The sequence below is a fragment of the Ascaphus truei genome, chromosome 4 (assembly GCF_040206685.1).
Source record: "Ascaphus truei isolate aAscTru1 chromosome 4, aAscTru1.hap1, whole genome shotgun sequence".
NCBI lineage: Eukaryota > Metazoa > Chordata > Amphibia > Anura > Ascaphidae > Ascaphus > Ascaphus truei.
This window is the reverse complement of record NC_134486.1, coordinates 92,854,730-92,882,607: the sequence shown is the minus strand read 5'-3', so window position 1 is coordinate 92,882,607 and position 27,878 is coordinate 92,854,730. Positions and strand designations below refer to the sequence as shown.

Below are 27,878 nucleotides of genomic sequence, written 5' to 3'. Positions count from 1 at the left end.
TCTCGCTCCACCTGCCGCTCATGCTCTCACCACTCCTGGAACTCTCCGTCATGCGAGGTGCGCACACCCCGCTCGAAGCTTTACGCGTCCCTCTCCGGCCCTCCTCTGGACTCCGCCTACACTGCACCATCAGCGGGGCCCGACCAGCACGCGCAGGAGATGAACTCCTAGTAAATCACCTGGGTACCTTCCCACACCTGTCCTGCTCAGCGGAGCGGCCAATGGTGGTCACCACTGCTGACACCTCCACATTGCTTTCTTCTCATTGGATGCTTTCTCCTACTTATTCTCAGCTTCCCCACTGGCAAATTGGCTGAGCATAATTCAATGTGCCGTTGTGTTCATTGCTTCCTAGCCTTGCACTCTTGTCTTGTCCTCTTGTTCGCAGCTCTCTGTTATAGACCTGGCTTATTTTGCACTCTGCTCTTCCGTACTCTTGACACCGGCTATCTACTGTACGACAATCCGCATCTCTCCAACCCTGATCTCGGCAACGTCCACACGACTATTCTCCTCTCTCCAACCCGGACCTCGGCAAATAGAACTTGCAACGATCCATACCTCTACAAAGCAGAACCCGGCAAGTATATCGACCATCCGTATCTCTCCAATCACGATCCGGCTACCTTGACCAACCTACACTCCAGACGCGCCCACGCGGCTGTTGGTGGTGTTTATATCCATCCTCACCGCGGCCCTGCGGTCACGCCTTGTTTGTGGTGAGCACATCTTGACAGTCACAAGGGATTATGCTCAGCCAACTTCCTAATGAAAGAGGCTGAGCCTAAATACTAGGAAGAGCCAATCAGGCGCAGAGCTACACAGCAGGCAGGAACAAGGCAGGAGCAAATCAAGCAACCGGAGTTTGACGGGGCAGAGCCTGCACCCAATCCTCACACTGATAAAACCAGGGTTTTGCTTACTTTTGCACCTTCTGTATCCTGACTCTTAATTACTCACAGTTTGTCTAATTCATACATTATTTTGTTTCAAAAGGACAACGAATTGGTTAATATAAACCCTATTTCATATCTAAGAAGAGACTGGTTTTAATTCAAGAAGGTTATCATGGAAAAACTATGCAATTAACATCATTAGGGTTCACAAACTTTCTCTCGCCACAGTATATGTATGTGTATTTGGCACAAGTAATAGTCACAATCAGTGTGGGAATAGTATATTGCAATATGATAAGACAATATAAATAAGGGAGTCAAGTGTCTCCAAAGGAGAGGAATAGATTACAAGATTAATAGGAAATACATATATACAAAACATTTTATGTAGAAAATGTACAGTACAGTATAGAAAAACTAAGTTGGTGTATATATGAAAACAACATGTACATACATTTAATTACTGTGTGCAGAAACAAGAAATAGTGGTCTATGAGGTTAAAAATAATATGTTTTATTCTAAAAAGGCGGGTAAATCAATATCCATATGGATTCCCTGGGGTTGCAGAGTATCCAATTGATGCATCCAGAATGTCTCGTTTTCTCAAATTTAAAGAGTATATCTAAACCCCGTTTGTTCTGTTGGACCCAATCAATTCCTTTTACTGTTAACCTTGTGAAATATATTTTTGTACGTTCCAAAGACCCAGTACTTCTGTGTCTGGGAACCTTACAACGTAAGGCTGTTCACGCTGCGGCATACAGTACCTCTTCAGTGAGTGTGATGGTGTCTTATTGAAGGTTTTTAACTGGAATCATCTCATGAGGTTACAGGGAGAATTCAGATAGAGTTCTCACTGCTATATCCCACGGATCATCACTAAGGAAATATTAAGACCCACCACTATATGTTGCTGGTTTATTTTTCCCTCATTACAACAGTTTTTTTAATTGTGAGCACATTTTCCTAGTGCATTCTGAGCACCCATACACAAACTGTCTGTATTTCTAGAAGAATACTCAAAACATTTTCCCAATTTGCAGAATTGATGTTAATATTTAATACCTAGCCATTCACAGACTAAGCGATCTGTTTCAAGCGAAGACCCGTTGCTACACAGGACAAAGTCGCGCTACCTGCAGTCAGAAGCTTGCAGACACGCAGTCGATTTTTTATTCAGCTCCAGATAAGCAATAGGTGTATGCTACATATTTACAAGCATGATTATTTTATGTATTTTTATGTGACACTCAATAAATTGTAATACTTTTAGTCCCTATAACCTGTGTTCTTTTGTTTGCACTTCTTTGCCATAGAAATGTCAATATATATATTGAAGGTGTATGGTCTGAGGAGAGGACGTGTCTGTCCTGAAACGCCACGTTTTTTTTTTGAGTCCCTATTTACCCTATGATCGGCCGATCTTTACTACATCTCTAGGGGAATTTTCTTTCCCCTAGTTTTGTCATGTTCCATTGGGACTCTTATTATATGGTTTTTGTAGGTTTGGGTTTTTTTTGTGTTTAGATATTATAAGGTTTATTTTACAGCAGTCATTCTATATGTGGAATGTGTTTTGGTATGCTTCATTTGTTTAATTTTTTGCATTGCTAATAAAATTCATTTTTCTATTTCTCATCACATACTTTTTGAGTGCTCCATTTTTTGACCCTCTTTTCTCTTTTTGTGGTTATATTGTCTTTGGGTCGGTAGCACCGCCAGAGGGTATTATTTACCCTGATGTCTGGTTTTATGTAATATTAGTTCATTTTGAGCTGATTTGACTGGGGCATCTATTTTGTGTTTTGTATATATATATATATATATATATATATTTTGTATAAACATACATTTCTACAAGATATGTATAAGACCGAGTTTGAAACATGTCAAATTACCTTCATAGACATAGAGGAAAGGAAAATAATAGAGAGGAATGAATAAATTATATTGACTTTTAAAGTTCAAATTTTAGAATTTAAATTGAAGTAGTGCCCGGATATTGCGAACAGAATTTAATCTTTATAAATTAAAACTTAAATCGCTGAAATGAAGGCTAGAGGATGAGGACCAAAAGTAAATATAGAACGGATAATGGCCATGGTGTGAACCATTTAAACGTGAAAAGGTCAATTACCCTTCTCATATTGATAATATAGGTATTGTGAAGTAATAATTGTAATTAATAAATTGTTAAGCAATGTGATATGTGATAATCTATAATGAACCAAGTGTGTATATTATATTGTGTAATTTAATGAGTGCATATAAATTAAATGAATATCATCAACTATTATTATGATGACTAAAATTAAGTGTTTCCTAGTGACTACTAAGTGTCTAAAAATTATATATAAATGTGCGTGAAATAACATGTTTCTACTACGACAAGAGACTCCTTCCTCCCAAGTGTGGAAACATATACCTAACATATAACCACACACTGTATATAAACATAATTAAATCTGTATAGTCTTGTTAATAGCAGGCATGTCACAGACCAGACATTATCTCCAAAGGGAACGTGGTGAACCACATCCAAACCAGTCCTTTGGAAACAATCTTTATTGTAAGACAGGATTGGACCACTAAACTACCGTGCTGACGTCGATGCAGTCATTGAGTCCGCCTGGATGTAGTGTTCGCAGAACATACATCCAGTAGGTCTCTCTGATACATAACCTCCTAAACCCATCGTCCCCCATCAAAGAGGACGGGCTGTATTCAATACCCATTATAGAAAGTGTGCACGGATCTTTATCATGCGCCAATTTGAAATGTCGAGAGAGGCTATGCAAATGGAATCCATTTATTACGTTTCTCTGGTGTTCAAGGAACCGTGTGCTCAATGCCCTAGATGTTCGCCCGACATATTGTAGGCCACATTGGCACGAAACTAAATACACCACGAGTGGTTAGGCAATTAATATTGTCATTCATTTCATGTGTTTTTCCATTTTGAAAATGATGTACATTTGTTAGTTTTCCCTAAATGTTTACAGGTTATGCACCGACTTCTTCCACAGCAAAAATTACCTTTACTCTTGTTTATATTATTTGTTATACTGACCTCATTGACTGATTTAAGTTTGCTTGGGGCTAGCATTTTTTTAATGCTCCTTGCCTTTTTAAAGACAATAGGAGCTTGAGAGGGCAAATGATGACCAATAATTGGATCACTACGTATGATGATCCAATGCCGATTCAGCAAACTCCTAATCTGATGAGCCGATTGGTTATATTGAGTGATAAATTTTGGAGCCTTCTGAGTAGTTGTATCCCATCCTTGCTTCGACACGATCCATTTGCCTAGCATCTTCAAAGGCCTTTTGGATAATCTCACTGCCATAGCCTTTTTCGAGGAATTTCTCTGTCAGAGTGGCCTTGGTCTAAGAAATCTGAATCTATTGAACAGTTGTGTCTAATTTAAAAAAAAATGGCTTTTGTCTAGCCACTTCTTGTAGTGATTACTACTGTATTGAAGGTAGCTATTGGCCGATACTGCCTTGAAATGTGTTTTTGTACGAATACTTTTGTTATCATCATTGATTGATAATTCTAGATCAAGAAAAGTCACTGTTTTTGGATGAATTGTGTAAGTGAATTTAAGTCCCATCTGGTTAATATTAAATGATGAGAGATTATCTAATTGAACTCTATCACCGTCCAAAATTATAATATCATCTATGAAACGGCCATAGAACACCAGACCCACACCCAGCCATGCGTCCCCCCAAACATGGAGGTGCCCATTCCACAGGTCTGTAAATATATTGTACTAGCTGAGAGACCCGGCGTTGCCCGGGATGTAATGTTCCCGTTCCTCTCTCTCCTCCCCCCTCTCTCTGTTTGTCCCCCATTCACATCAATCCAGTCCCCCCCCTCCCTCCCTCCTTTACAGCTTCATGTAGCGTGTGTGCGTCAGTCACTGTGTGTTTGCTCGCGCGTCAGTGAGTCTGAGGCAGAAACACAAACACACACAGACTGACTGACGCACACACAGTCAGTGTGTGCCTCAGTCAGTGTGTGCGTGCGTCAGTCAGGCTTTGTGTGCGCGTCAGTCAGTGTGTGCGTGCGTGCGGCAGTCAGTCAGTGTGTGCGCGCGGGGCGTCAAAGGCAGGGGGGGCGTCAAAGGGAGGGGGGGGCGTCAAAGGGAGGGGGGGGGCGTCAAAGGGAGGGGGGGGGGCGTCAAAGGGAGGGGGGGGGCGTCAAAGGGAGGGGGGGGGCGTCAAAGGGAGGGGGGGGGGGCGTCAAAGGGAGGGGGGGGGTGTCAAAGGGAGGGGGGGGCGTCAAAGGGAGGCGTCAAAGGGAGGGGGGGGGCGTCAAAGGGAGGGGGGGCGTCAAAGGGAGGGGGGGGCGTCAAAGGGAGGGGGGGGCGTCAAAGGGAGGGGGGGGCGTCAAAGGGAGGGGGGGGGGCGTCAAAGGGAGGGGGGGGCGTCAAAGGGAGGGGGGGGGCGTCAAAGGGAGGGGGGGGGCGTCAAAGGGAGAGGGGGGGGCGTCAAAGGGAGAGGGGGGGGCGTCAAAGGGAGGGGGGGGGGCGTCAAAGGGAGGGGGGGGGCGCCTCAAAGGCATGGATTCCTCCCCCTGCATTTCCTGCAGTGGACAGGAGGGGGGGGGCAGTGGACAGGAGGGGGGGGGGCAGTGGACAGGAGGGGGGGGGGCAGTGGACAGGAGGGGGGGGCAGTGGACAGGAGGGGGGGGCAGTGGACAGGAGGGAGGGGGCAGTGGACAGGAGGGGGGGGGCAGTGGACAGGAGGGGGGGGCAGTGGACAGGAGGGGGGGGGCAGTGGACAGGAGGGGGGGGGGGCAGTGGACAGGAGGGGGGGGCAGTGGACAGGAGGGGGGGGCAGTGGACAGGAGGGGGGGGCAGTGGACAGGAGGGGGGGGCAGTGGACAGGAGGGGGGGGCAGTGGACAGGAGGGGGGGGCAGTGGACAGGAGGGGGGGGCAGTGGACAGGAGGGGGGGGCAGTGGACAGGAGGGGGGGGCAGTGGACAGGAGGGGGGGGCAGTGGACAGGAGGGGGGGGGCAGTGGACAGGAGGGGGGGGGCAGTGGACAGGAGGGGGGGGCAGTGGACAGGAGGGGGGGGCAGTGGACAGGAGGGGGGGCAGTGGACAGGAGGGGGGGGCAGTGGACAGGAGGGGGGGGGGCAGTGGACAGGAGGGGGGGGCAGTGGACAGGAGGGGGGGGCAGTGGACAGGAGGGGGGGGGGGCAGTGGACAGGAGGGGGGGGCAGTGGACAGGAGGGAGGGGGCAGTGGACAGGAGGGGGGGGGCAGTGGACAGGAGGGGGGGGCAGTGGACAGGAGGGGGGGGCAGTGGACAGGAGGGGGGACAGGAGGGGGGACGCAGTGGACAGGAGGGGGGACGCAGTGGACAGGAGGGGGGGGCAGTGGACAGGAGGGGGGAGGCAGTGGACAGGAGGGGGGGGGCAGTGGACAGGAGGGGGGGCAGTGGACAGGAGGGGGGGGGCAGTGGACAGGAGGGGGGGGGCAGTGGACAGGAGGGGGGGGCAGTGGACAGGAGGGGGGACAGGAGGGGGGACGCAGTGGACAGGAGGGGGGACGCAGTGGACAGGAGGGGGGGGCAGTGGACAGGAGGGGGGGGCAGTGGACAGGAGGGGGGGCAGTGGATAGGAGGGGGGGGCAGTGGACAGTGACACACACACACACACACACACACACACACACACACACACACACACACACCTCAGTTGATGCGCCCATTCTTTAGTTCCGTTTGGCGCCGGAGGTGGGGAGCGACACCTACCTGTACTTCCGGGCGCCGCCACCGTCTGACTCGGCGCCGCGAGGGAGGAAGGGGGTCCGCCATCTTACGCACCGCGTGGCAGCTGCGGGAATCGAGGTGATTTGGAGCGGGGAGGGGGGAGAGGTGATTTGGAGCGGGGAGAGGTGATTTGGAGCGGGGAGAGGTGATGCCGCTGGGGAGGGGGAAGAGGTGATGCCGCTGGGGAGGGGGAAGAGGTGATGCCGCTGGGGAGGGGGAAGAGGTGATGCCGCTGGGGAGGGGGAAGAGGTGATGCCGCTGGGGAGGGGGAAGAGGTGATGCCGCTGGGGAGGGGGAAGAGGTGATGCCGCTGGGGAGGGGGAAGAGGTGATGCCGCTGGGGAGGGGGAAGAGGTGATGCCGCTGGGGAGGGGGAAGAGGTGATGCCGCTGGGGAGGGGGAAGAGGTGATGCCGCTGGGGAGGGGGAAGAGGTGATGCCGCTGGGGAGGGGGAAGAGGTGATGCCGCTGGGGAGGGGGAAGAGGTGATGCCGCTGGGGAGGGGGAAGAGGTGATGCCGCTGGGGAGGGGGAAGAGGTGATGCCGCTGGTGAGGGGGAAGAGGTGATGCCGCTGGGGAGGGGGAAGAGGTGATGCCGCTGGGGAGGGGGAAGAGGTGATTTGGAGAGGGGAGAGAGGTGTGTGTGTGTGTGTGTGTGTGTGTGTGTGTGTGTGTGTGTGTGTGTGTGTGTGTGTGTGTGTGTGTGTGTGTGTGTTATTTATTTTTTTGGACCTTTGGCCCGTCACTCCGCCTCAGGCCAATGAGAGGTGTGGGGGGCGGGCCAAGGGGGTGGTGTGAGTGTGTGAGGCCAATGAGAGGTGTGCGGGGGCGGGCGGGCCAAGGGACCAATGAGATTGCCGCTAGGGACACCGGACATCCAGCAGGCAGGCATGCATGCATGCAGGCAGGCAGGCAAACAAACATACAGTGCTTTCACTAATATAGTATAAGATTGTATGTCTTTATTTATATAGCGCCATTAATGTACATAGCGCTTCACAGCAGTAATATATGCGCCATTAAATATTAAAATAATTGTGTGTTAATATAAACGTGATGCATGATAGAATAAACCTCCTTTGTGATGGATGTAACTTCAAATCTAATTGTAAAAAGTGATCTACGGCATTTATCCCTAGTGTGGTTTATACAAGAGTATAGCGAGGATACATCACATGTAACCCAACAAAACGTATCTTTCCAAATGATGTCAGAAGTGGAGTCGATGACATGCAACTTGTCCCCGATATATGATTTTAACTTTGTGACACATGTTGGACGTCACTGACTCTGCCCCCGATACTATGGGCCTTCCTGGAGATTTACTGGTATCCTTATGCAATTTCGGCATGTGGTAAAAAAACGGTGTCCTTGGATATTTGATATATAAGAACTTAAACTCTGACTTTGTAATAATACCCGCTGTTTGTGCTTCTAGAAGGAGATCTTTAAACTCCAATTGGTATTCAATTACCGGGTCTTGATCTAGTGTACAGTAAGAGGAAATGTCCTGCAGGAGACAAGTCTGGGAATGTGAGGCGGGAAACTTTGTGGAGGAGTTTTTGTTCCCGGAGTAGCCGAATTGGAGGCGACACGGTGCATACATTACACATCCGGTTGCGGTCAGCGTGGTGTGCCGTAGAGCACAGCAGCAGCCGCGTGGATTCCTTTGCTGAGACAGAGCTTGATATTGTCTCAAAAACTGCCTGATTTCTGGCGTTGATTATGAGTTAGCACTTTTTATCTGTGCAGTCCTATTAAATTGTTATACTTTAATACACTAGGAGTGCGTCTGTTCTTTTTTTTTTTCTATAGATATCTTCCAAGGAATTGGTGATTCTTATGTCCAGACTCCAGAGGACTGTGTTGCAGGGACTGTTTTTTTATATTTTTTATTGATTTTTTATACTCTTTGTATTTTGAACTGTTCATTTTTATTATTTGCTTATATTGTTTTTGATTAGCACATGTTTATTGGCAGAGGTATCACTTTTATCATTTAAGGCATTGTACCCATTGAATTATAGGTTATTGTACATAATTGATCCTAGGGGCATATCCTTTACAGGTGTACTAAAACATTTGATATCATATTAGGGTTCAGTGTAGAGCTTTTAAATATGTTATACAGTTGGGCGCTGTTTCGTTCTCTGTGAAAAGTTTGAAACATCTGACTGTGAGTGGGTTTACTGGCTTTGCTTCTGATCCCAGGCTGTGTTTAAAACAGCGAGCATTGGCTTAAGGGTTCCATGTAATAATGGATTTAAGGCTAAATGTGGCACTTTGTGCTCATTTGCATGTTATTTCCCAGACTCCCTTGCTGCAGTGGATGCACTGTATGCTAGGTGATAATGGTGTAAAGCAGGGTTGAAGACCTGTCTAAGGCCGTGCTTATAGTGCGCATGGCGGCGACGCAACAGATGACGTCACCCGTCGCCGCTAGCGAAGTTGTAATTCGCTTTCCGGCGACGTCACGGGCGATCAGGTCTTTGATTGGTTCAGAGGCTGTCACATGTGGCGACAGCCTCTGAAAAATCAAATTTGACTGGCTTCAAAAATTCGTGCCGCCAGCGTCGCTCCCGTCGCGCTTACTAGAAGCGCACGCGACGGCGGCAATACATTTGTTTTTCCGCGACGCCGGCACTATAAGCGCAGCCTACGACATGTGAATGTGCTCAAAATAATATTTTTATTACATATATATATTTTTTTTTTATTATTATTCCCTCGAGCAGTACTCCTCTTAGACCTGTAGGGACGCAGAGAGTTAAGTTCAGGCCCAGAACTGGTAACAACTAGGACAGTCCATAAGACCAGCTGCCATCTTGGTTTGGGTATAAAACCCCACCTGTTTCTTGTCAACTTTCCGTTTACAGGTCAGGAGTCAGGTTATTCCTTGTCCCCTAGCGCTGCGTCTTTCCCTGTTCATTTTTATCAGGCTTCCAGTTCTGCAGATCTTCAGGCTCCATTTTGTTGTCCCTGTCTTTTTTACTTTAGTGTAAAGTCAGTTTTCATGTATTTCAGTCTCCTGTCTTAGAGAGAGAATGAGAGTACCGGTAAGATAATGGATGGGTTAACTCCTACCACAACCCTCCCAGGAGGCCTAACCGTCTAGCCTGGGGCAACTACAAGCTTCACCACAACCAAAGCAGTTCCTGCTATTTATCCCCTTCATTACCTTAGCGGTTAGCCACTAAGGTAATTAAGCTGGGTTATAATTTTATTTCTATTACTTAGGATTGAATCTCCAAAGCTGTCTCCAAAGGTGAAATGAATGCGGGTCAGCGCAGGAGACCCCCGAATTCAATACTATTTAGTAAAATGAAAATAAACTCTGTCATATGTAGTGACACATTGTATTTTATATAATTGTGTTTTTTTTATTTATTTATAAAATGTTTTACCAGGAAGTAATACATTGAGAGTTACCTCTCGTTTTCAAGTATGATGACAAATAATACATGGTTAGATAAGTGAACAGGGTATACAAGACATTGCATTGTTGCCCATTAATTGCCAATGTGGTTATCTTTGCCCGTTGAGGGTATAGTTAACCACATTGACAATAAATTCATTTTTTGGCTAATATTTGTTTTAATTTTATTGTAATGCATATTTTTGTTTTAGGTTGCCAATGTGGTTATCTGTACCCCTTGTGACAAACGCCCCTCTTTTGTAGTGCTGACGTCTGTCTGGGTTCTTCCCGACACAGTCTTCTAGGGTTAATTATACAACAAACAGGATCATGCAAAGTATTATATTGCTTAAGTCAGGCTTCTGCCTGCTTTATTTTCATCCAAGTAAGGTACTGCAGCTTTAACATGTGTAGGTTAGAGGCACTCAGACATTTTCATTCGGCAGTTCACTTATATCAGTGTCATAGCATTTCACACAGTGTCACTTTTAAGAAATAAAAACCAAATCATATAAAGAAATCCTATCCCTTTCAGGGAACTAACTACACATCAGAATCAGCCTCTAACTGCGAACTAACTGGGCCAACTAACCTGGTTCCCCAGCTTACAACAATGCCCTCTCATTTAGGGTCACTAGATACAGCACAGTCTTTTAGCAACAGCAATAAACATTTGTTTTGTTTTGTCTTATCTGTTCGTGGTGGGAACACGGTCCCAAGTGTCCAGGCAAATCCTCTGGTACTGTGATACTTGGAGGGGCCGTCCACCCCGAACTGGATTCCGGGGAGCAGCGATATCCCCAGCCTCCAGGCTCTAAGGAGAGAGAGTGAAATGCAAAACCTCTCTGCTCTAAATACCTGTGCATGTGATTAGAAGAGCAGGTGAGGGAGAACTAGACCCATTGTAATCTGTGGTCTGGATTTTCCATCCAGCAGCCTGAGTTAATGTGAAGCTGTGGAATGGACCATTTTTAACTATTCCTGCACTTTCTGACCTAAAATGGGGCAGAAAGCTGCCTAACATCTTTGGACTATGTCACACCCTGTTGAGGGCACAGTTAATCAGTGACAGTGACAATTAATGAGTTTATTGACTACTATTTATTGTAATGTATTGAAATATCATTTTTATTTTATTGTGTCATTTTTTATTTATTTCAACACAAATAGACAAAAGAGATATTAGTCATATGCAAATCGCGATTCCGATCTCGCCACCCTTTAGGTGACGATAAAAAACAAATATAATACTACTACTAATAATAATAATAGCAGCATGTTCTTGTCTAGCGCTGCTAGTTTTACATAGCGCTTTACAGAGACATTTTGCAGGCACAAGTCCCTGCCCCGTGGAGCTTACAATCTATGTTTTTGGTGTCTGAGGCACAGGGAGATAAAGTGACTTACCCAAGGTCACAAGGACTCGACACCGGGAATTGAACCAGGTTCCCCTGCTTCAAACTCTCAATGCCAGCCATTGTCTTTACAATGTGTATATCTTAGCTTTCTGACTAACAGTTGCTGGCAAAAAAAATGCGGATTTATGATGCTTTTTAAAAGCTGTTTTCAAGCTATATTCAAGCTATATTGCCAAGCTTTGTGAATAGCTACACATGTAAAATTGCTTGAAAAGTACACTTGACAAGCGTTAAGTCACTTATCGAAGTTTAAAGAATAGGCTCCATAATCTTAGTTTTTAGGTGGTTTTTAGTATATTTGTGATTTATACTATATTCTTATATTTACATAATTAATTCCCATCATTTAATTTTATGTCATTAGTGGAATAGCGTGATGCCACATGACCCCATGGCGTCATTTGACACTTCAGACTCGGTGGTAAGTGGGATGTGATCAGTGGGGGAGAGGCAGGGGGGCACAAAGGCAAAATGTATGCGCAACCCTGCACTAGAACACGATCACAAGACTATATAGAATATATCTGTAACCATTCTTGCCTGGCTCTAAAGGAGTTTACATCGAGCTGAACTATATACAGAGCAATGCTCAGTCTCATACCTGCTCAGGGTCGGACTGGGCCGGTGTAAGTTGGCGTGAATATGCAGATAGAATAAGGATGAGCGACAGGAACTTTTATAGTACAAAGAAGAGCTTTAAAGCTGCAGTTGTCTTTTTTTTTTTTTTAATTAATTTTTTTACTTCAATAGTTTCATGTGGGCAATCTCTAATTACTTAAAGAACTGTATAGCTGCAGGTCAATTCGTTCTCCATGTATTGATCGGCGAAATTTGGTGACATCATTAGAGCTGGCATATGTTTTCCTTTTGCTTCTGTCACTCAGTGGAAGCTCATGAATATTCATGAGCACTCCTGCACTGACATGTGCTAGAGGGAGGGCAAGGCTGACAAAGGGGTGTGCCAGGGCTTGTGACAGGACATGAAGGGGCAGTGCCTTAGCAAATGGTTGTTAAAATAGAATACAAGAAAATTGGTCTTTCAAAGTTGTTTTTTTAAAACAGAAAATGCTAAAAGTATTTTTTCTTACTACAGAACTGATTTATTAAAAAAAACACACATGCAGGATATTGACTGAACTGCAGCTTTAAGCAGATCTGTTTAGGAGGCTCGCCATACAAAGACATACTTCCCGTCAGGCATTAACAAGTGGCAAATCTAAAAGCTACTCTCTGCTTTTTCCCCTGGCAGCTCTTACTACTTGTTTCCCTCACTATTGGTTAGATTTGCAATCTCCTGCACAGCATAAATAGTGCCCAATCTCAAGTGGGCCCCTGCTGGGATTACACTTTGCTTTCTGGGATCAATATTCCATTACTGTGTATCGCATACTTTGCCCATCCATACTGGAGCAGGCATTTACTAAGGACCTTCCAGTGGGGCTGATTTGATTTATGCTCTGGAGCTACTACCCAGAGAACTCCTACTAAGCACATGCTCACTCCTCTTCCTGAATGAGAACAATCTTGGACCATTACTATAGGCGCTAACTACATAGGGCACGTTACTTAACGGAAAACAATAAACAGGGACAGGACAATACTTAAGATACTGATCTATAGACTTAAACCTATTTACAAGACTCACAGTGAGGCCCTCTGCCAGAACTCTGAGGAACCTGCAATCCCTTCTGCACAGTCCTCCTACATAACACGATGGGGAGGAGCAATACCAAGGGGATCCCAACCTGTTAACCAACCCATTAAGGCCGTTAACCCCTTTCATTACTTAGTAGTCTTCAGAGGGGGGGTGGGGCTACATGTCTGATAGCAGAAACGTTGTATTTCCATAATTCATTTGTTATGGATTGTTGTATCGTTTAAATCAACAAACGCAAGAGTTGTTTATACTGCAGTTGAAGCTGTCATGTACATGCTGGTCCATTTAAAGGGTATTACATTCTCAATGACAAATACTGCTTCTAGAACTTTGTGTTTACTTTTACAGTACAGTAGTTCAATGTTAGTTTATACATTGGAAGATATTGCAGAAGTTGGATAGCAAGTCTGCATTGCAATGTTTCAAAAAGATCCCATATGTTTGCATGCTAATTAAATTGGTATGGTCAATTAATAAAATATACACAGAGGACAAACACCGATTGAAATGCAAGCTTATGAAAAATGCGTAGATTCAAAAACGTACATAGGAACTATTCTTCTATCAGGCAAATAAAAACGTTATATTACAAGACAATAGTGTTATGTATTGCACATTGTTCAAAGTTACACGTAAGCCAGAATCATATCAGAATCCATCTGAAATTCAGAAATTCAAGTTGGTCACAGATGTCAGGGATTGAACTCCTCACATATCTACTGTCTCACATATGTAGCACCCTGCTATATTCTTTACCCTTAGCCTGGCATATTAGTCCTGGTAACAGCAGGCAGTGCCAGGGTTAAACCATCACAAGGTAGTACATGTGAGATGGCTTCCCCTTATGTGTCAACTATGTTGCAGCTTCAGGCACCTGCCTGTCTGGGAGCAGTTGGAATCACATGACAGGATGAGGGTCTTGCAACATCTACGGCTACGGCCCCAGTGTCAACTGCTGCACGCGCGCCCGACGGCGCGTGCACGTGTGAAAGCCGCAATCTGCAGTTGAGCTGAAGGAGATCACGATGAAGCGTGGCGGGGGCGTGGCCATGATGTCACATGGCTGGTTCGCCCTCATTGGCTGAACCCCCACCATTACGTGGCCAGCGCTCCGTCGCCACTAGAAAAGACAAAAATCTTGATTTTACAAAATGTGGTCGCGCATCGCGATCTCTCCATGCGCGTGCAGGCAGCTACTGGGCCCAGCGCCATAGAGGATCTTATTCCCGCCGCAGCACGCGCAGCTGCTAACACTGTGGTCGTAGCCTAAATCTGCCCAGTTACTGGGGCAGAGTGGTTGGCTCCTGCTCCTGTATAAATATGTGATTCCTCCAAATGATATGCAGTTTAAGTTCTGACTCCTCCCAAGTCCTAGCCCTACACCAAAGGGGGAGAGTGTCCAGTCTACCCCGGGGCTCTGGCTCCTGGGGTAAAAGAGTCCAACAACTATCCAGAGGGACCCCAGAGGAGTTCCCTGAAGTGGATCTTTCTATCATAGAGGGAGCCCAGAGAATATACCTGACAAACCAGGCAGGTTAAAACACTGGAAAACCCTCCTGGCCTTGTTGCAACAGACAGGGATGAGATTTCTGAGATGCAGGGTCAAAGATCTAGTTAACCAAAAGAGGCTCTCTTGCGTGGAGGTGGTGGACACCATACTATGCGTTCAATGAAAGGCGTGAGGTCCTAGTTTCTCCATTGCCTGCATGGAACTCCTGTCTGGAGGGGGAGAGGTTGCTATGGCGGAATGTCCTATTCAATGAGGTTCACCCAAAGCCTGTCCTGATGCTGCTGTTTCAAATTGATGTACTGTACTCACAAAATCCTGTGTATGGATTCTAAAGACTGTTGTGCTTGTGCTTAATAAATACCACCTGTAAGGAATCGGGGAACACGTCCTTTGCGACATGTTCCCTCCTTACCTGTCTTATCTCAGCCCTCCAATCTGGCACCAGCGCATGTGCACATACCCGCTCTGCTTACAGAGCGTGCGCATCCCTTCTAGTGTGGCACGAAGCTTAGCTCCGCCGCCTCGGACGCACCACGCTTCTCATGTGCGTCGCGCACACGTGACGACGTGCAACGCTCCCCAGCTGCATAGCAAGTACTTCCAGCCCACTCGTCATCTGCAGCCAATCCTTGCCTCCCTCGAGGCCGCCCCTCTGCTCCGCCTCCCTTGCTACTGGTTCCTGTTTCCCATAAGTACCCTGCTCTCACTCCCAGTCATTGCTGAGCATAACTTGTTGTAGCCTTGAGCTCCTACGTCTGTTGTGCCTTGCTCCTTGCCCTGTGTTTATCTTGCAGTTTAACCCTTCGTGTACCGACCCGGCTTGACCTTGGAACCTCTCTGGATATTGACCCCGGCTTACCCTCGACTCTGCGGAACTCTCCAACCCTGATCACGGCTATACGGACCTCCACGATTCTAACCTCTCCAACCCCAGATCACGGCTAACGGACTTTGACTATTCTGAACTCTCCATTTCAAGACCTTGGCAAGTATCGATTAACCCAATCTCTCCAACCCAGACCTGGCTACGTTTGACAATCCACCTGCCAGGCACGCTTCCGCTGCTGTGGGTGCGTGGTTTGCTACTTCCCAACCTCAGTACCGGGGTCCTGTCTTGCTCGTGGGCAGCGCAAGTGTTACACCACCAAATTAAAAGTTACTGGTGGCCTTTCTTCTATTTGCTCTGGCACTCCACCCCACACAGCCTTGGCCTGACCCCACGCAAATAAAACCCTGAGATAAGAGGTAACCACTGAGCTAACACTCAAATGAGCAGGTCTAAACCCTGTGATAAAGCACCACATACATTGTTATTCATGTACACCCTATCTCTATACAGCCGGATGGGATAGGGGTGTTACACATACATAAATGAAAACAAGTGATACAAACACCTAATTGAGCAATTGTGACATACTAAAATTGATTTGTTAAATAATGACTTCAAATGTGTATAAAATAAACATCCACAAAGTCGTTCTTTTTCCTGCACACAAATCTATAAAACACTGGCTGATTAACTGTACTAAGAACTTTAAGATTGTTTTACTGTCTGACTTGGTCATGAAATATATTGAAGCGTCACATTTGGAAATTGTGGTGCTGGCTGTAATTTGCTTAAAGTAAGCACTAAAGCAAAGTGAACCTAAAAGGTATTTTTTTCAAAACAACAACAAAACATATTTTAGTAAAAGTACATTTTGGAGGCTTAATCTGTGGCTAAGCAAAACTGCTACTGTTAATTCTAAGAAATTAGGAAATCATGTTGGCTGTATGTTACCAAGTGTATTGAATTAACGTATAAACATACTTATCCCAGCCTAAGCTCTCAATGTCTTTCACAAGGCAGCAATAATACTGGGGAGCTGGAGGGGTCTGCAGCTCATTTGCATTCTTGAGAGCAACTTCCTGAGAAATCAAAACAAACACATTCAGTATTTAAATGCATATATATATTAGTGAGTGTTACGTATTAGAAAGCACACCCTTCATTTTGTACAGTATTTAAAGACAGTAAAAGAACACTTGTATTAGGAAAACACATTGTAATCCCTTTCATGGGATGGGGGGTGAGGGGGCAGTAGATCAGATATCTCTTTACCCGAATCAGTTTATTTATGCTTTCATAATCCAAAGGAATATCAAGAATGTGAAATAGAATAATTTTTAAAAAAAATAGCCTACACAATAATGACCCATAAAAGTGAAGGACAAAGCAATTAGGTATTTCTAATTTGGTTTTGACGCTAATTAACAGGGCCGGAAAAATACACCAACATCTCACTAGGCAACCAGAACATACTCTAACCAGGCATAATTATTTACCCAGGCCCCCCAACAAAATACTTAAAGATTAATAAAAACATACATAATAATTCCTCTACAATGCTTTATAATTTATTATGCTTTTTTTCACCTTGAACAGATACATGCTTATGGATGGATGTGTAATGATGTGGTGAATTTGCTTCAAACATAAAATAAACCTGTGTCATCCTCATTTTCTGATTATTTAGTCTCAGAATTGGTAGGCGTGCTTAAATTCTGTTTCTTATTCAGTCATATTTTCTTAGAAAAAACTGTGTTCTCTATTAGGCTGCAACACCTTACTCTACTGTGATGTTAGAGACTACAGACGGCATCATATCAATAAGCAACACATAGCCTAAAATAAAGGGGAGAAATAACTGTTCTTATTTATTTTTTAAAGACAGCCAATTTTAACCTTTTTGACTATTAATATCATTAAATTGGGTGTTTTACATTAGGGGAAATATTACCAAAAAAGAATATTTGTAAAGACTCTTAAAAATAAACACCATTTTGAATCTTTTAAAAATTGCATTTTAACTCAGTAGTGGTCATATCATCAGACTTGTTGCAGAATTCTTTCAGCTACAGTAGCTTAAGCAAAACAATGTGCATTATGTGTATATTCCTATACAAACTCCTAACTATCTCCTTTGTTTATAAAGTTGTCCAAAATTGGACATGACATCACACAATGTGGAATTGAAAGGCTTGCGATATTTTTACTGTACATATAAATATATTAATTGAAATAAAATGCATCTCGAACTTTATTTTACACATACAGATATAGTTAAGATTTACTGCCTTTGTTTCCGCAAACCGACAGGCTAAAATCTCTGGCCTTTCTGCGGGGCCCAAAAGCAGTACATTTTGTGGCCCGGGATGCTTATAAAGCAATTGATTAACACACATTCCCAGCTAGCTCAAACTCCCACACCCACCACATCATGAAAATATATTTATGTCAAAAAGAGTACTACTGGGCGTGGCAAATGTATACAACAAAAGACAGGGGTGCCCAATGCTACATCCAATTGACAAAACATATAAAGTAATAAGTATAAAGTTTAAATACTTCAATAATTTTGGTTATACCGTGACGTGGTATGCAGGCCTATGACGCTTTGGCCAAAGGGTTTAACTAAATAACCAAGTAAATATTATTATTATTGAAGTATTTAAACTTTATACTTATTACTTTATATGTTTTGTCAATTGAATATAGCATTGGGCTCCCCAGTCTTTTGTTGTATGATTATAAGGCAGTAAGGTAATGAAGGGGAGTAATGCATGTATAATGTTTTACTGTGTCTTATTATTTTTATTTTTCTATACAGACCTCCGTAGGAGGTGTCAGTAGCTGCTCTGTCTGGCCCATGTGGTGTGGCGCGGAAGCTTTAAACCCTACACTGAGTGGGCGCCAGCACCCTCTACGGAGGTCTATATCTCAGGAAGCAGGGAGTCCCCAGAGTTGAAATTAATGGGCTTCACGTCTGGAGACCTATACAGCATAGAAAAATAATAATAAAAAACATTGGATCGCTGTTAGAGCTGCTCAGGGAGACAGACTGCTTCCCTCTCTGGGACTCCTCTGTGCAGCTATTACAGAAGCGTGGCTGGCTCGATAGGATTAAGAAGCAGGGACCCTCGCTGAGTTAATCATCCTGGGCACCTTACTGCTTTCTTGGCCATGATCGAGCACTGGACCTGCTGTGCTCTAGCGCCACAGACTCACGCGCTCACGGAGGCAGTAAGTGTTGATACATCTGTAAAGTCAACCCATAAATGTAGCTTGTGTTAATAAATATGTGATTTAAATATAGAGGGAGGCATGGCTGTGGGTTGCAGACCCAGCATAATGTGCAGAATTTCCAAATTACATTGTTTTCAGGAATTGGTTATAAATACAGCTAAACCCCGTTATAACGCGCCTCGCTATACCGCGAATCGGTTATAACGCGGTCTGAGCATGGCTCCCGAATTGAAAGCCTCCATTTTGCCGGCTTACCTGCATCTCAAATTTTCCATTTTGCTGCCTTACACTCTCCTCTTACAGCTCATCTCTCTCCTCTTCCTGCTGTCCACGTGCACATCTCTCTGCCCGTCGTGTGCCATCGGGGTTTTTTTTTTTTTCAAACATTCAATTCAATGCTTTATTGACTACCAGACACAGACCCAAATAAACATTAATACATTTTGTACAAAACACATGCAGGGATTGAACTCGGGACCTTCTGTTACCAATGCCTTGCCTCTTACCTCTACACCATAGGCTTGGTGTGACAAGACAGAACCTATAAATATATTTATCCTCTACAACACAAGGTACATGTCAATGTGAAATCTTAAGTCTATTTCTAGCTGTCTATGACATCACACAGTTCTGTGGTCTAGTGGAAGAACTTCTTACCAACATATGCAAGGGTCCTGGGTTCAATTCCTGTATGAAATGGTATAATTAACTTTTTTAATAAATTATTATTTTAATTATGTTGTATAATTTATAAATATATAATTCTTTATTAAATAATAATTATTCATTAATCAATAATGATGTATTAATAATAATTCATTATTAATCATTCTTTATGATTAATTATGTATTATTAATAAGTATGATTATTAATTATTATTAACAGTTAATTAACTAATTAATAATTATTACTAAATACTTAATAATAATTATTATTACTTACTTATTAATGAAACGTATTAATACTTACTAATTATTAATAATTAGTAAGTATTAATAATTGTTATTAATAATTAAGTATTAATAATTACTTAATAATTATTAGCACCCAATTAGTAATAATAATTATTAATACTTAATTATTAACAACAATTATTAATACTTACTAATTATTAATAGTTATTAAGTATTAATAAGTTTTATTAATAATTAAGTATTAATAATTATTATTACTAATTGGGTATTAATAATTATTAGGTATTAGTAATACTTATTAATTAGTCAAAATTATTAATTGTTAATGATAATTAATAATCATACTTATTAATCATAATATAATTAATAATAATAGTATTATTAATTAATAATTATTAAAAAATAATTATTAATAATACTTAATACATAATTATTAATTAATTATTAATTAGTTAATTAACTGCTAATAATAATTAATCATCATACTTATTAATAATACATAATTAATCATAAAGAATGATTAATAATGAATTATTATTAATACATCATTATTGATTAATGAATAATTATTACTTAATAAAGAATAATAAAGAATTATATATTTATAAATTATACAACATAATTAAAATAATAATTTATTAAAAAAGTTAATTATACCATTTCATACAGGAATTGAACCCAGGACCCTTGCATATGTTGGTAAGCAGTTCTTCCACTAGACCACAGAACTGTGTGATGTCATAGACAGCTAGAAATAGACTTAAGATTTCACATTGACATGTACCTTGTGTTGTAGAGGATAAATATATTTATAGGTTCTGTCTTGTCACACCAAACCTATGGTGTAGAGGTAAGAAGCAAGGCATTGGTAACAGAAGGTCCCGAGTTCAATCCCTGCATGTGTTTTGTACAAAATGTATTAATGTTTAATTGTGTCTGTGTCTGGTAGTCAATAAAGCATTGAATTGAATGTTTGAAAAAAACAATGGCATACGACGGCAAGAGAGCAGAGAGATATGAGCACGTGGACAGCAGGAAGAGGAGAGCACTGGTAAGGCGGCAAAATGGAGGGGATTTAAATCTGTAATGAGGAAGCTCCAGAGCTGATGCCGGTGAAATTTTAACGCGACCCCGGTTGTAACGCGGTCTTTGGGTTGTGGACCCCAAGGACCGCGTTATAACGGGGTTTAGCTGTACATCTGCTAATATCTATGTAAAGTGTTGCTTGTCCAGTAAAATTGCAGAATACAGGGGATAGGTTATTGCAGCAGATACAGCCAGATATTCGTGTAGGGCCTCTTCACATTTAAATATTTTAGTTCATTACTCACCAAGACGGTCTTTAACTCCATCATAAAACTGACTAGGTTAGGACTATGTTGCAGCCTCTGGAAAAAATATAAAGACAGAACTATTTTTCCTTGTTTTCCATCCTAATGTATACAGTATATTAGAACAGGGGAAGCGCAAACTTTCACCGCTGCGCCCTCCTGCCTGCTCTCCCTCCCTGCTCGCGCCCCCCTCCTTACCTTCTCTTCAGCGTCAAATGACACCGCAGGGTCACATTGTTGCGCGCGTTGCCATAGCGCCGAAGACAAGGTAAGGGATGTTGCAGAGGCCTCACGCGATCCCCCGGCATATATTGAAATGCCTTGGGGGAAGAGTGCGGGGCCTCTGCAACCCCTGCGCCCTCCCCCCCCTGAAAAACCTTGTGCCCCCCAGTTTGCAAAACCCAGTATTAGAATATATTAAGGCGTTTAAAGAATCATCAACGATGTTCGAATTTGAACCAAATGTAGATATTTTATATGTATAAAAGCAAACATGAACAGTAAAAGATGAAATCATTAAGAATGCCATTACTGTATTTTGAATCATCGAAAACTGGCCACAGCTTTTTGACATACACAGAATACAAGGACTGCTGGAAGACTTAAACCACACCTTCTTTCTGGGTAAATTATAGAGAGCTCAGAAACTCTTGAACTATGTTCAATCTCTTTACCAATCCTATAGCCATAGGAATTAGATGGTGAGAAGTCTCTTCTCAACTAGTGACATCTTGGGAGCATCTCCTCTTTCAGCTTACCAATGGTAAACTCATGAGGTAGGAAGTGGCAGTCCGTAGATAAAAGAAAGCTGCATGGTCATTATAGGATGAAGTTGCAGATTCTTATTGGCCAAACACGGTGGCTATGTAATTAATTGAAGAATAAACGTAACCAAAAATGCTTTTAGCTCATACCCATGATGACTATCTAAATCATGTATAATATTTGCCACTCAACACAGATAACAAAATTATCTCTTTTATAGAAATGAGCAGCACAGAAAGATAATCCGTACTCCTCTAACCATATTATTCAAGAACCAATAATAAAAAATATATACCTGTTTCACAATCTGCTGGTATCCTTGCAGTGCTTTCTTTAACTGCCAACTGCACTGAATCCTGCAAACACAAATGTGATTATATACACTGTGCACACCCACCCACACACATTTGTATACACACACACACACACACACACACACACACACACACACACACACACACACACACACACACACACACACACACACACACACACACACACACACACACACACACACACACACAATAAGTCACATGCAAATAAATTATGGCTGAAGCAGGAATTCCAACCATAGAAAACGACACGCAGTGAATTCTACCACAAATAAAAGATGACCACAAATGGACCACGGAATCTGTCATTGTTTTTATACATTGTTATTACGTAATAAATTAATTATAGGTGCCTGAAGCATTGAAGGTGTTTAGATTTAAAAGGTACCTCTAATTTGGACCATATCACAAAACATTGTTCAACTTTTCCTCCCTCATGCTCTGTCTTGCGTATTTCTCTCATTGCGCAACACGGAGGCTGCTGCACAGGCCACCAAGGTTTTAGTATTTGTCTGTGCACCACTGATATACTGTATAACGCACACACACACAAACGAAATCCTGTTAAAATATCTTATAAAACAAAAACGTGTTAAAGTGTAAGGAAGCTATTGTTTGGCTAAGTGACATTTTAATCCAAGTGTTGCGGAGCTATATATTGGCCCCCCTTTGAGTACTTTTTTTTTTCAATAGCTACTGTCTGTGATTCTAGCTGTAAAAATTCTACGAGAAAATCCAAATTCCGCTTTTAATTAAAAGAGGGAAAATACTTTGCATTTCTTAGTTGTAAATCTGTTGGCAAAATGACCCTGAGCCGAAAATCCTTCTCCTGTAAAATAGAAGAAAGACAAAGAAACAAAAACACCATTAGAGAAGAGAGTATACAAGGTCAGACAAACACTATATCAAGGTATACATGTAGCATCACTTGTAATTACCCCATCACATATTCTAGCACTGGATAGGAGCAAATGGAAAAGAATAGTCGAAGTTGAGCACAATCTGTGTATGTTGTACAGTAATGCAGTTTATTCTTTACATTCAACGCTTTAGAAAAATGGATTAAGTTCAAGTTCATGAGAAAGAGCTCTGCTCAGAAAGGAATTGTCTTCACTATCCATTGAAAAAGCATAAAAACCTCATAGGATTATTTTGTTTTTACGTATGACAGATTCTAAACTGCTGAGGTGAATAGGTGGAACAATTCAGAGGCTACAAGTTAAAACAACATTGAGGGTGAACAATAACAGATAATGGTGGCATTCACGCCACTAAATGTGTTTTTGTCACCCTGTGTATTTAAAAGCAATTTTGTTGTTATAAAAGCAACATCTCATGCTAGGAAGTTGAAATCAAGCATCCCTTTTAAAGTAAACATAGGCAATAATGCACAGTTTGCACTTGTCAACTGAACACCAGAACACTTATTCTTTCGTCAAACATAGATCAGTTCATCTATTGCAACTATCATTTTTGTATTATACCTTTACTTCATGCCTCCAGATGCAACTGCCTGTTGTTGATCGCTTGCCTTGCGATTTCGGCACTTTATCCCATCCTTCGCGGCGAGATTCCAGCAGCCAGACTAATGCCCATCGGATTAACACATGGGGGTCCCTCCGTTTTAATGGGACTCGAGCTGTGTGAATCCTACCTGGCTTCACCTGTCTGTAAGAGACGCACAGTAAGAGTGGGACTGAATCAGTCCTCTTACAAATAGGTGAAGCCTGGTATGATTCACACTGGGCGAGTCCCATTAAAACGGAGGGACCCCCGCTGTGTTAATCCGATGAGCCATTAAATCTGCGGTGGACATCTAGCTTTCTTGTTTATTTTAACGGTAGCTTGAACTTCAAGGCGGAGAACATATTTTGTTTTAGTTTCTCTGATGGCATTACTTGATATGCTCTTGGGGGTCAACCGTTTAAAAAAAAATGGTTTTGCTTCCTTTATCGATTCCGTCAGACCCCATGAAGGACCCCGAGAGGTTCGAAAGCTTGTAACACATCAACTAATTGTTGGTCCAATAAAAGGTATCATACCACCTGCTCACTTCCTCCTTTGTTACTACATGGAAGAAAGCATCAAAGGAACACCCTTCAACAGATGTATTCTTCTTGCACCACTGTTTTAATTTTTGAAATCTGATGCTACAATCAGATCCCAGTGCAACGATTCTCTCTAGTTATAGGAAGTTGTAAAAGTGGATTTTTTTGGGATGACAATCCCCATTGATGTGAATGAGGATTTTTGGCCCAAAGTGGCCATTTCTGACAATATTGAACAGGGGTGGCCAACTCCAATCTTCAAAGGCCTCCAACGGGTCAGGTTTTAAAGATATCCCTGCTTTAGCACAAGTGGCTCAATCGGTAGCTGAGTCATTGACTGACTCACCTGTGCTGAAGCAGCGATATCCTTAAAACCTGACCTGTTGGTGGCCCTTGAGGACTGGAGTTGGCCTCTCCTGATATAGAATAAGGCCCTTAGTATCAATCACTCCACAAGTTTAGGGTTACAGGTACCGAACATCAAAGGCTATGCTCACTTACTGTCTAGCACCATGGTCTGCAAAAACATAACTGTACTCTAGTCTTCATTGCCTGCATAATCCATTATTTTTTTCAAGCAGGATACTGCACAATAGTTCATGAGCCTGAACTTTTGCAGCCTGCATTAAAACATTTATTTTCAAAACGAGCAAACAAATAAAAAAAGTGCAATAGAAGAAACTTACCTGCGTATTAAAACAAATATCTATTACAATACCTCAGACAAAATTGAAAAAAAAGCATGCAGTAATAAGTGTGCTTTATCAAGCAAATATTATATTCCATTTATTAATATATAGATAAAAATGAATACTATACGTGTCTGTTACCTCATACGTATGCCAACGAATTTTAAAAAATCATGTTACAGTATGTGCACCTTTTTGGAATATTAAATATATCCATATACTTATGTGCTATTAATAGGTATCCCATGTTATTGGTTGTGCAATATTAATACTGTATTCACATATAATACAGAATATAAGCTACTGAAACATTTTCTTTCAAGTGTTTTCAATCACAAAATAAAACAAAAAATATATCACAATAACAAAAATGCTATCGTTAAAATAGTTATGATGACACTAACTTTTTTAAATTAATGTTTAAAAAAAAAAGAAGAAGAAATAATAATTTGGAAGCTTTTTATTTTTAATATTTCTAATGTAGAAAGCATTTCCAAAGTGACAACCCCCTTCCCCTTCTGATAGGCTCTGGCTCTTGAGCCCCGCCCTCTCTCTAGCAGTGCACCAATTGTGTCTAATAACTGCCCAGTCAATCATATTACAGGACAACATTACCCAGAATGCTGTGCAAGAACTGAATTAAATAATCAGGAGCGATTACAGGAGAACGGATCGATTTGCAGCTTAGCTGATCACTTGTCAGTGTGCAGATTGTATTTATGCACATATTGAATGAGAACACATATATATATATATTGGAAAAAAGAAAAGAGAAGCGCCCGATCCTTGTGTAAAATCAGATGAACAAATTTAATAAGTCATGGACAAGACAAATGCACACTTACAATTTGTCCGATAAAATAAGGCATGTTATGGGACCAGCCCATGCACCAACTGAAGACTCCACGGTGTGTAGGTTACCACAATGGTTCCAGATCTCATGTCTGCAAAAGCCGCTATCTCCAGGAGAAAAGTTCTTTATTGAACGAGCGTTTGTTTGCAGCATGCGGCTGCCAATCACCTCTCCTGTGGAACACCGGGACCCGGAAATCACTCAGTACACGTCCTCACGTCTTCACGCTGGTGTCAGGAACTAGTCAGCCACCGTAGTTTCAATGCCACGTAACCCTACGCGTTTCTTCCGTCTCTGCGGATTTCATCCCCCTGATGAAATCCGCAGAGACGGAAGAAACGCGTAGGGTTACGTGGCATTGAAACTATGGTGGCTGACTAGTTCCTGACACCAGCGTGAAGACGTGAGGACGTTTACCGAGTGATTTCCGGGTCCCGGTGTTCCACAGGAGAGGTGATTGGCGGCCGCACGCTGCAAACGCTCGTTCAATAAATAACTTTTCTCCTGGAGATAGCGGCTTTTGCAGACATGAGATCTGGAACCATTGTGGTAACCTACACACCGTGGAGTCTTCAGTTGGTGCATGGGCTGGTCCCATAACATGCCTTATTTTATCGGACAAATTGTAAGTGTGCATTTGTCTTGTCCATGACTTATTAAATTTGTTCATCTGATTTTACACAAGGATCGTGCGTTTCTCTTTTCTTTATTCCAATAGGTACTGTGGGAGCTTGGTGAGCCCAAGAAGAAGCAGCCTGGACTTTTGTATTTGCATATCATGGACTTTATGTGGACTTAAGTATTCCTTTTTATATCTTATTGGCTCAATCATACTATGAGTATATGTGTTCAATATTTTGGTTATATGAGCCACATTTTACGGTCAATTTTTTGGTCTAGCTTAGTCCCATGACACACTCATTTGTGTCATTTTTTGGTATTTGCATTGCAAATCAATTTTTATTATTCTATTTTTATTTTTATATTTAGTGTAAAAATTGTTTTATATTTGTATGCACACTTCTTTGTTTTTTATTCATTTTTTATTCAATTTATAGGCAAGTGAATTATTTGTTTCAAGCCATATTACGTTGATTAACTTAATCCAACTAGTCAATATACCTGGTGCAAACACTTGCCACATATATTAAGAGCCACAGCAATTTGGGTGTAGTGGGTGAAGGGCGCTGTCTATATTACTGTTATCTAACATATATATATATATGTATATATTATATACATATATATGTATTTTTTTTTAAAGGCAGCTTGAACTGCAGCTTTAATAGCTAAACCTAAACAATGCCAAAAGTAAACAAAGAACATAAAAACATGAAAATATGATTAAAATCCTAATTTAAAAAAAAAATAAGAATCTGAATGTAAAATGTCACAGTGTGATTTCTGAACTTGTATTGCTGGTAACAGTTTTTCAATATTAGGATTGATTTTCGAGGTTGATAACAGAAGCAGACTGCACCCACATGAGTGTAATACACATTGTATTTGTATAGCACCACAATATACGCAATGCTTTACAAAATTACAATACACGGTAAATAAATGATATCATAAGGCTAAAGGAGACCCTGCCCCAAGGAGCTTACTATCTAAGTGACCATCTAACCACCAGTAAAAGGCCTTTGAGGGGTCTACACAATAAAAACAGGGCAGACTGTGCCTGTCCCTGTGCCACTCGCTCCTGCAAAGTGTGTTACCTGGATGCTGATAAATCCATCATACACTCTCCCCTGCAGGTCCTGAGGTAACAGCAGCGGACATTGGCGCAGCATGGCCAAGCAGTGTCTACAGTGCAGCAAAGACTTTCATGCATGTGACAAAATATTCTACTTTAGAAATAAACATAGTAGTATGAATACAGTGTTCAAACAGGGACTGCAGCCATGCAAGGCATGCCGAGCAGCGGGAGGAGACTCTCACTTTCAACTGCTGGTCCTATTGGCCGGGAAGAATGAGAGCGGATCGATTACAGGCTGGAGGCTGTCACACAGCCTGCAAACCAATAAGAAGTTAGCTTTCATAAACACTCCTGTGGCAGCTTGTGTGTGCTTGCTTAGCAGTGAGGTGTGTATGTGAGGAAGTACTGTACTTATAGAGTGTCAGGAAGGAAAGGGGACTGTTCTTATTCTTTCTTTTTAGTGCTACAAGCCTTGGGTGTGGAAGCAAAGTTGCATGAA

At 42.4% G+C, this 27,878-nt stretch overlaps 1 protein-coding gene across 3 annotated transcripts in view; it reads right to left on the bottom strand.

The window, feature by feature from the left end:
* Positions 1 to 27,645, bottom strand: part of FANCL (FA complementation group L) — a 77,073-nt gene extending 49,428 nt beyond the window's left edge. Inside the window, exons 1-5 of one of the 3 annotated variants that reach the window (XM_075596211.1) lie at positions 27,399 to 27,645; positions 22,479 to 22,919; positions 22,054 to 22,114; positions 20,994 to 21,050; positions 16,492 to 16,589 (exon numbers count right to left, since the gene is read on the bottom strand). In XM_075596211.1, coding sequence (XP_075452326.1) covers positions 16,492 to 16,589; positions 20,994 to 21,017 — 122 coding nt within the window. In that variant the 5' untranslated portion in view covers positions 21,018 to 21,050; positions 22,054 to 22,114; positions 22,479 to 22,919; positions 27,399 to 27,645. The remainder of the gene's footprint in view (positions 1 to 16,491; positions 16,590 to 20,993; positions 21,051 to 22,053; positions 22,115 to 22,478; positions 22,920 to 27,398) is intronic. The other 2 variants (XM_075596209.1, XM_075596210.1) reach the window with 2 other exon arrangements.
* Between the last annotated feature and the right edge of the window lie 233 nt (positions 27,646 to 27,878).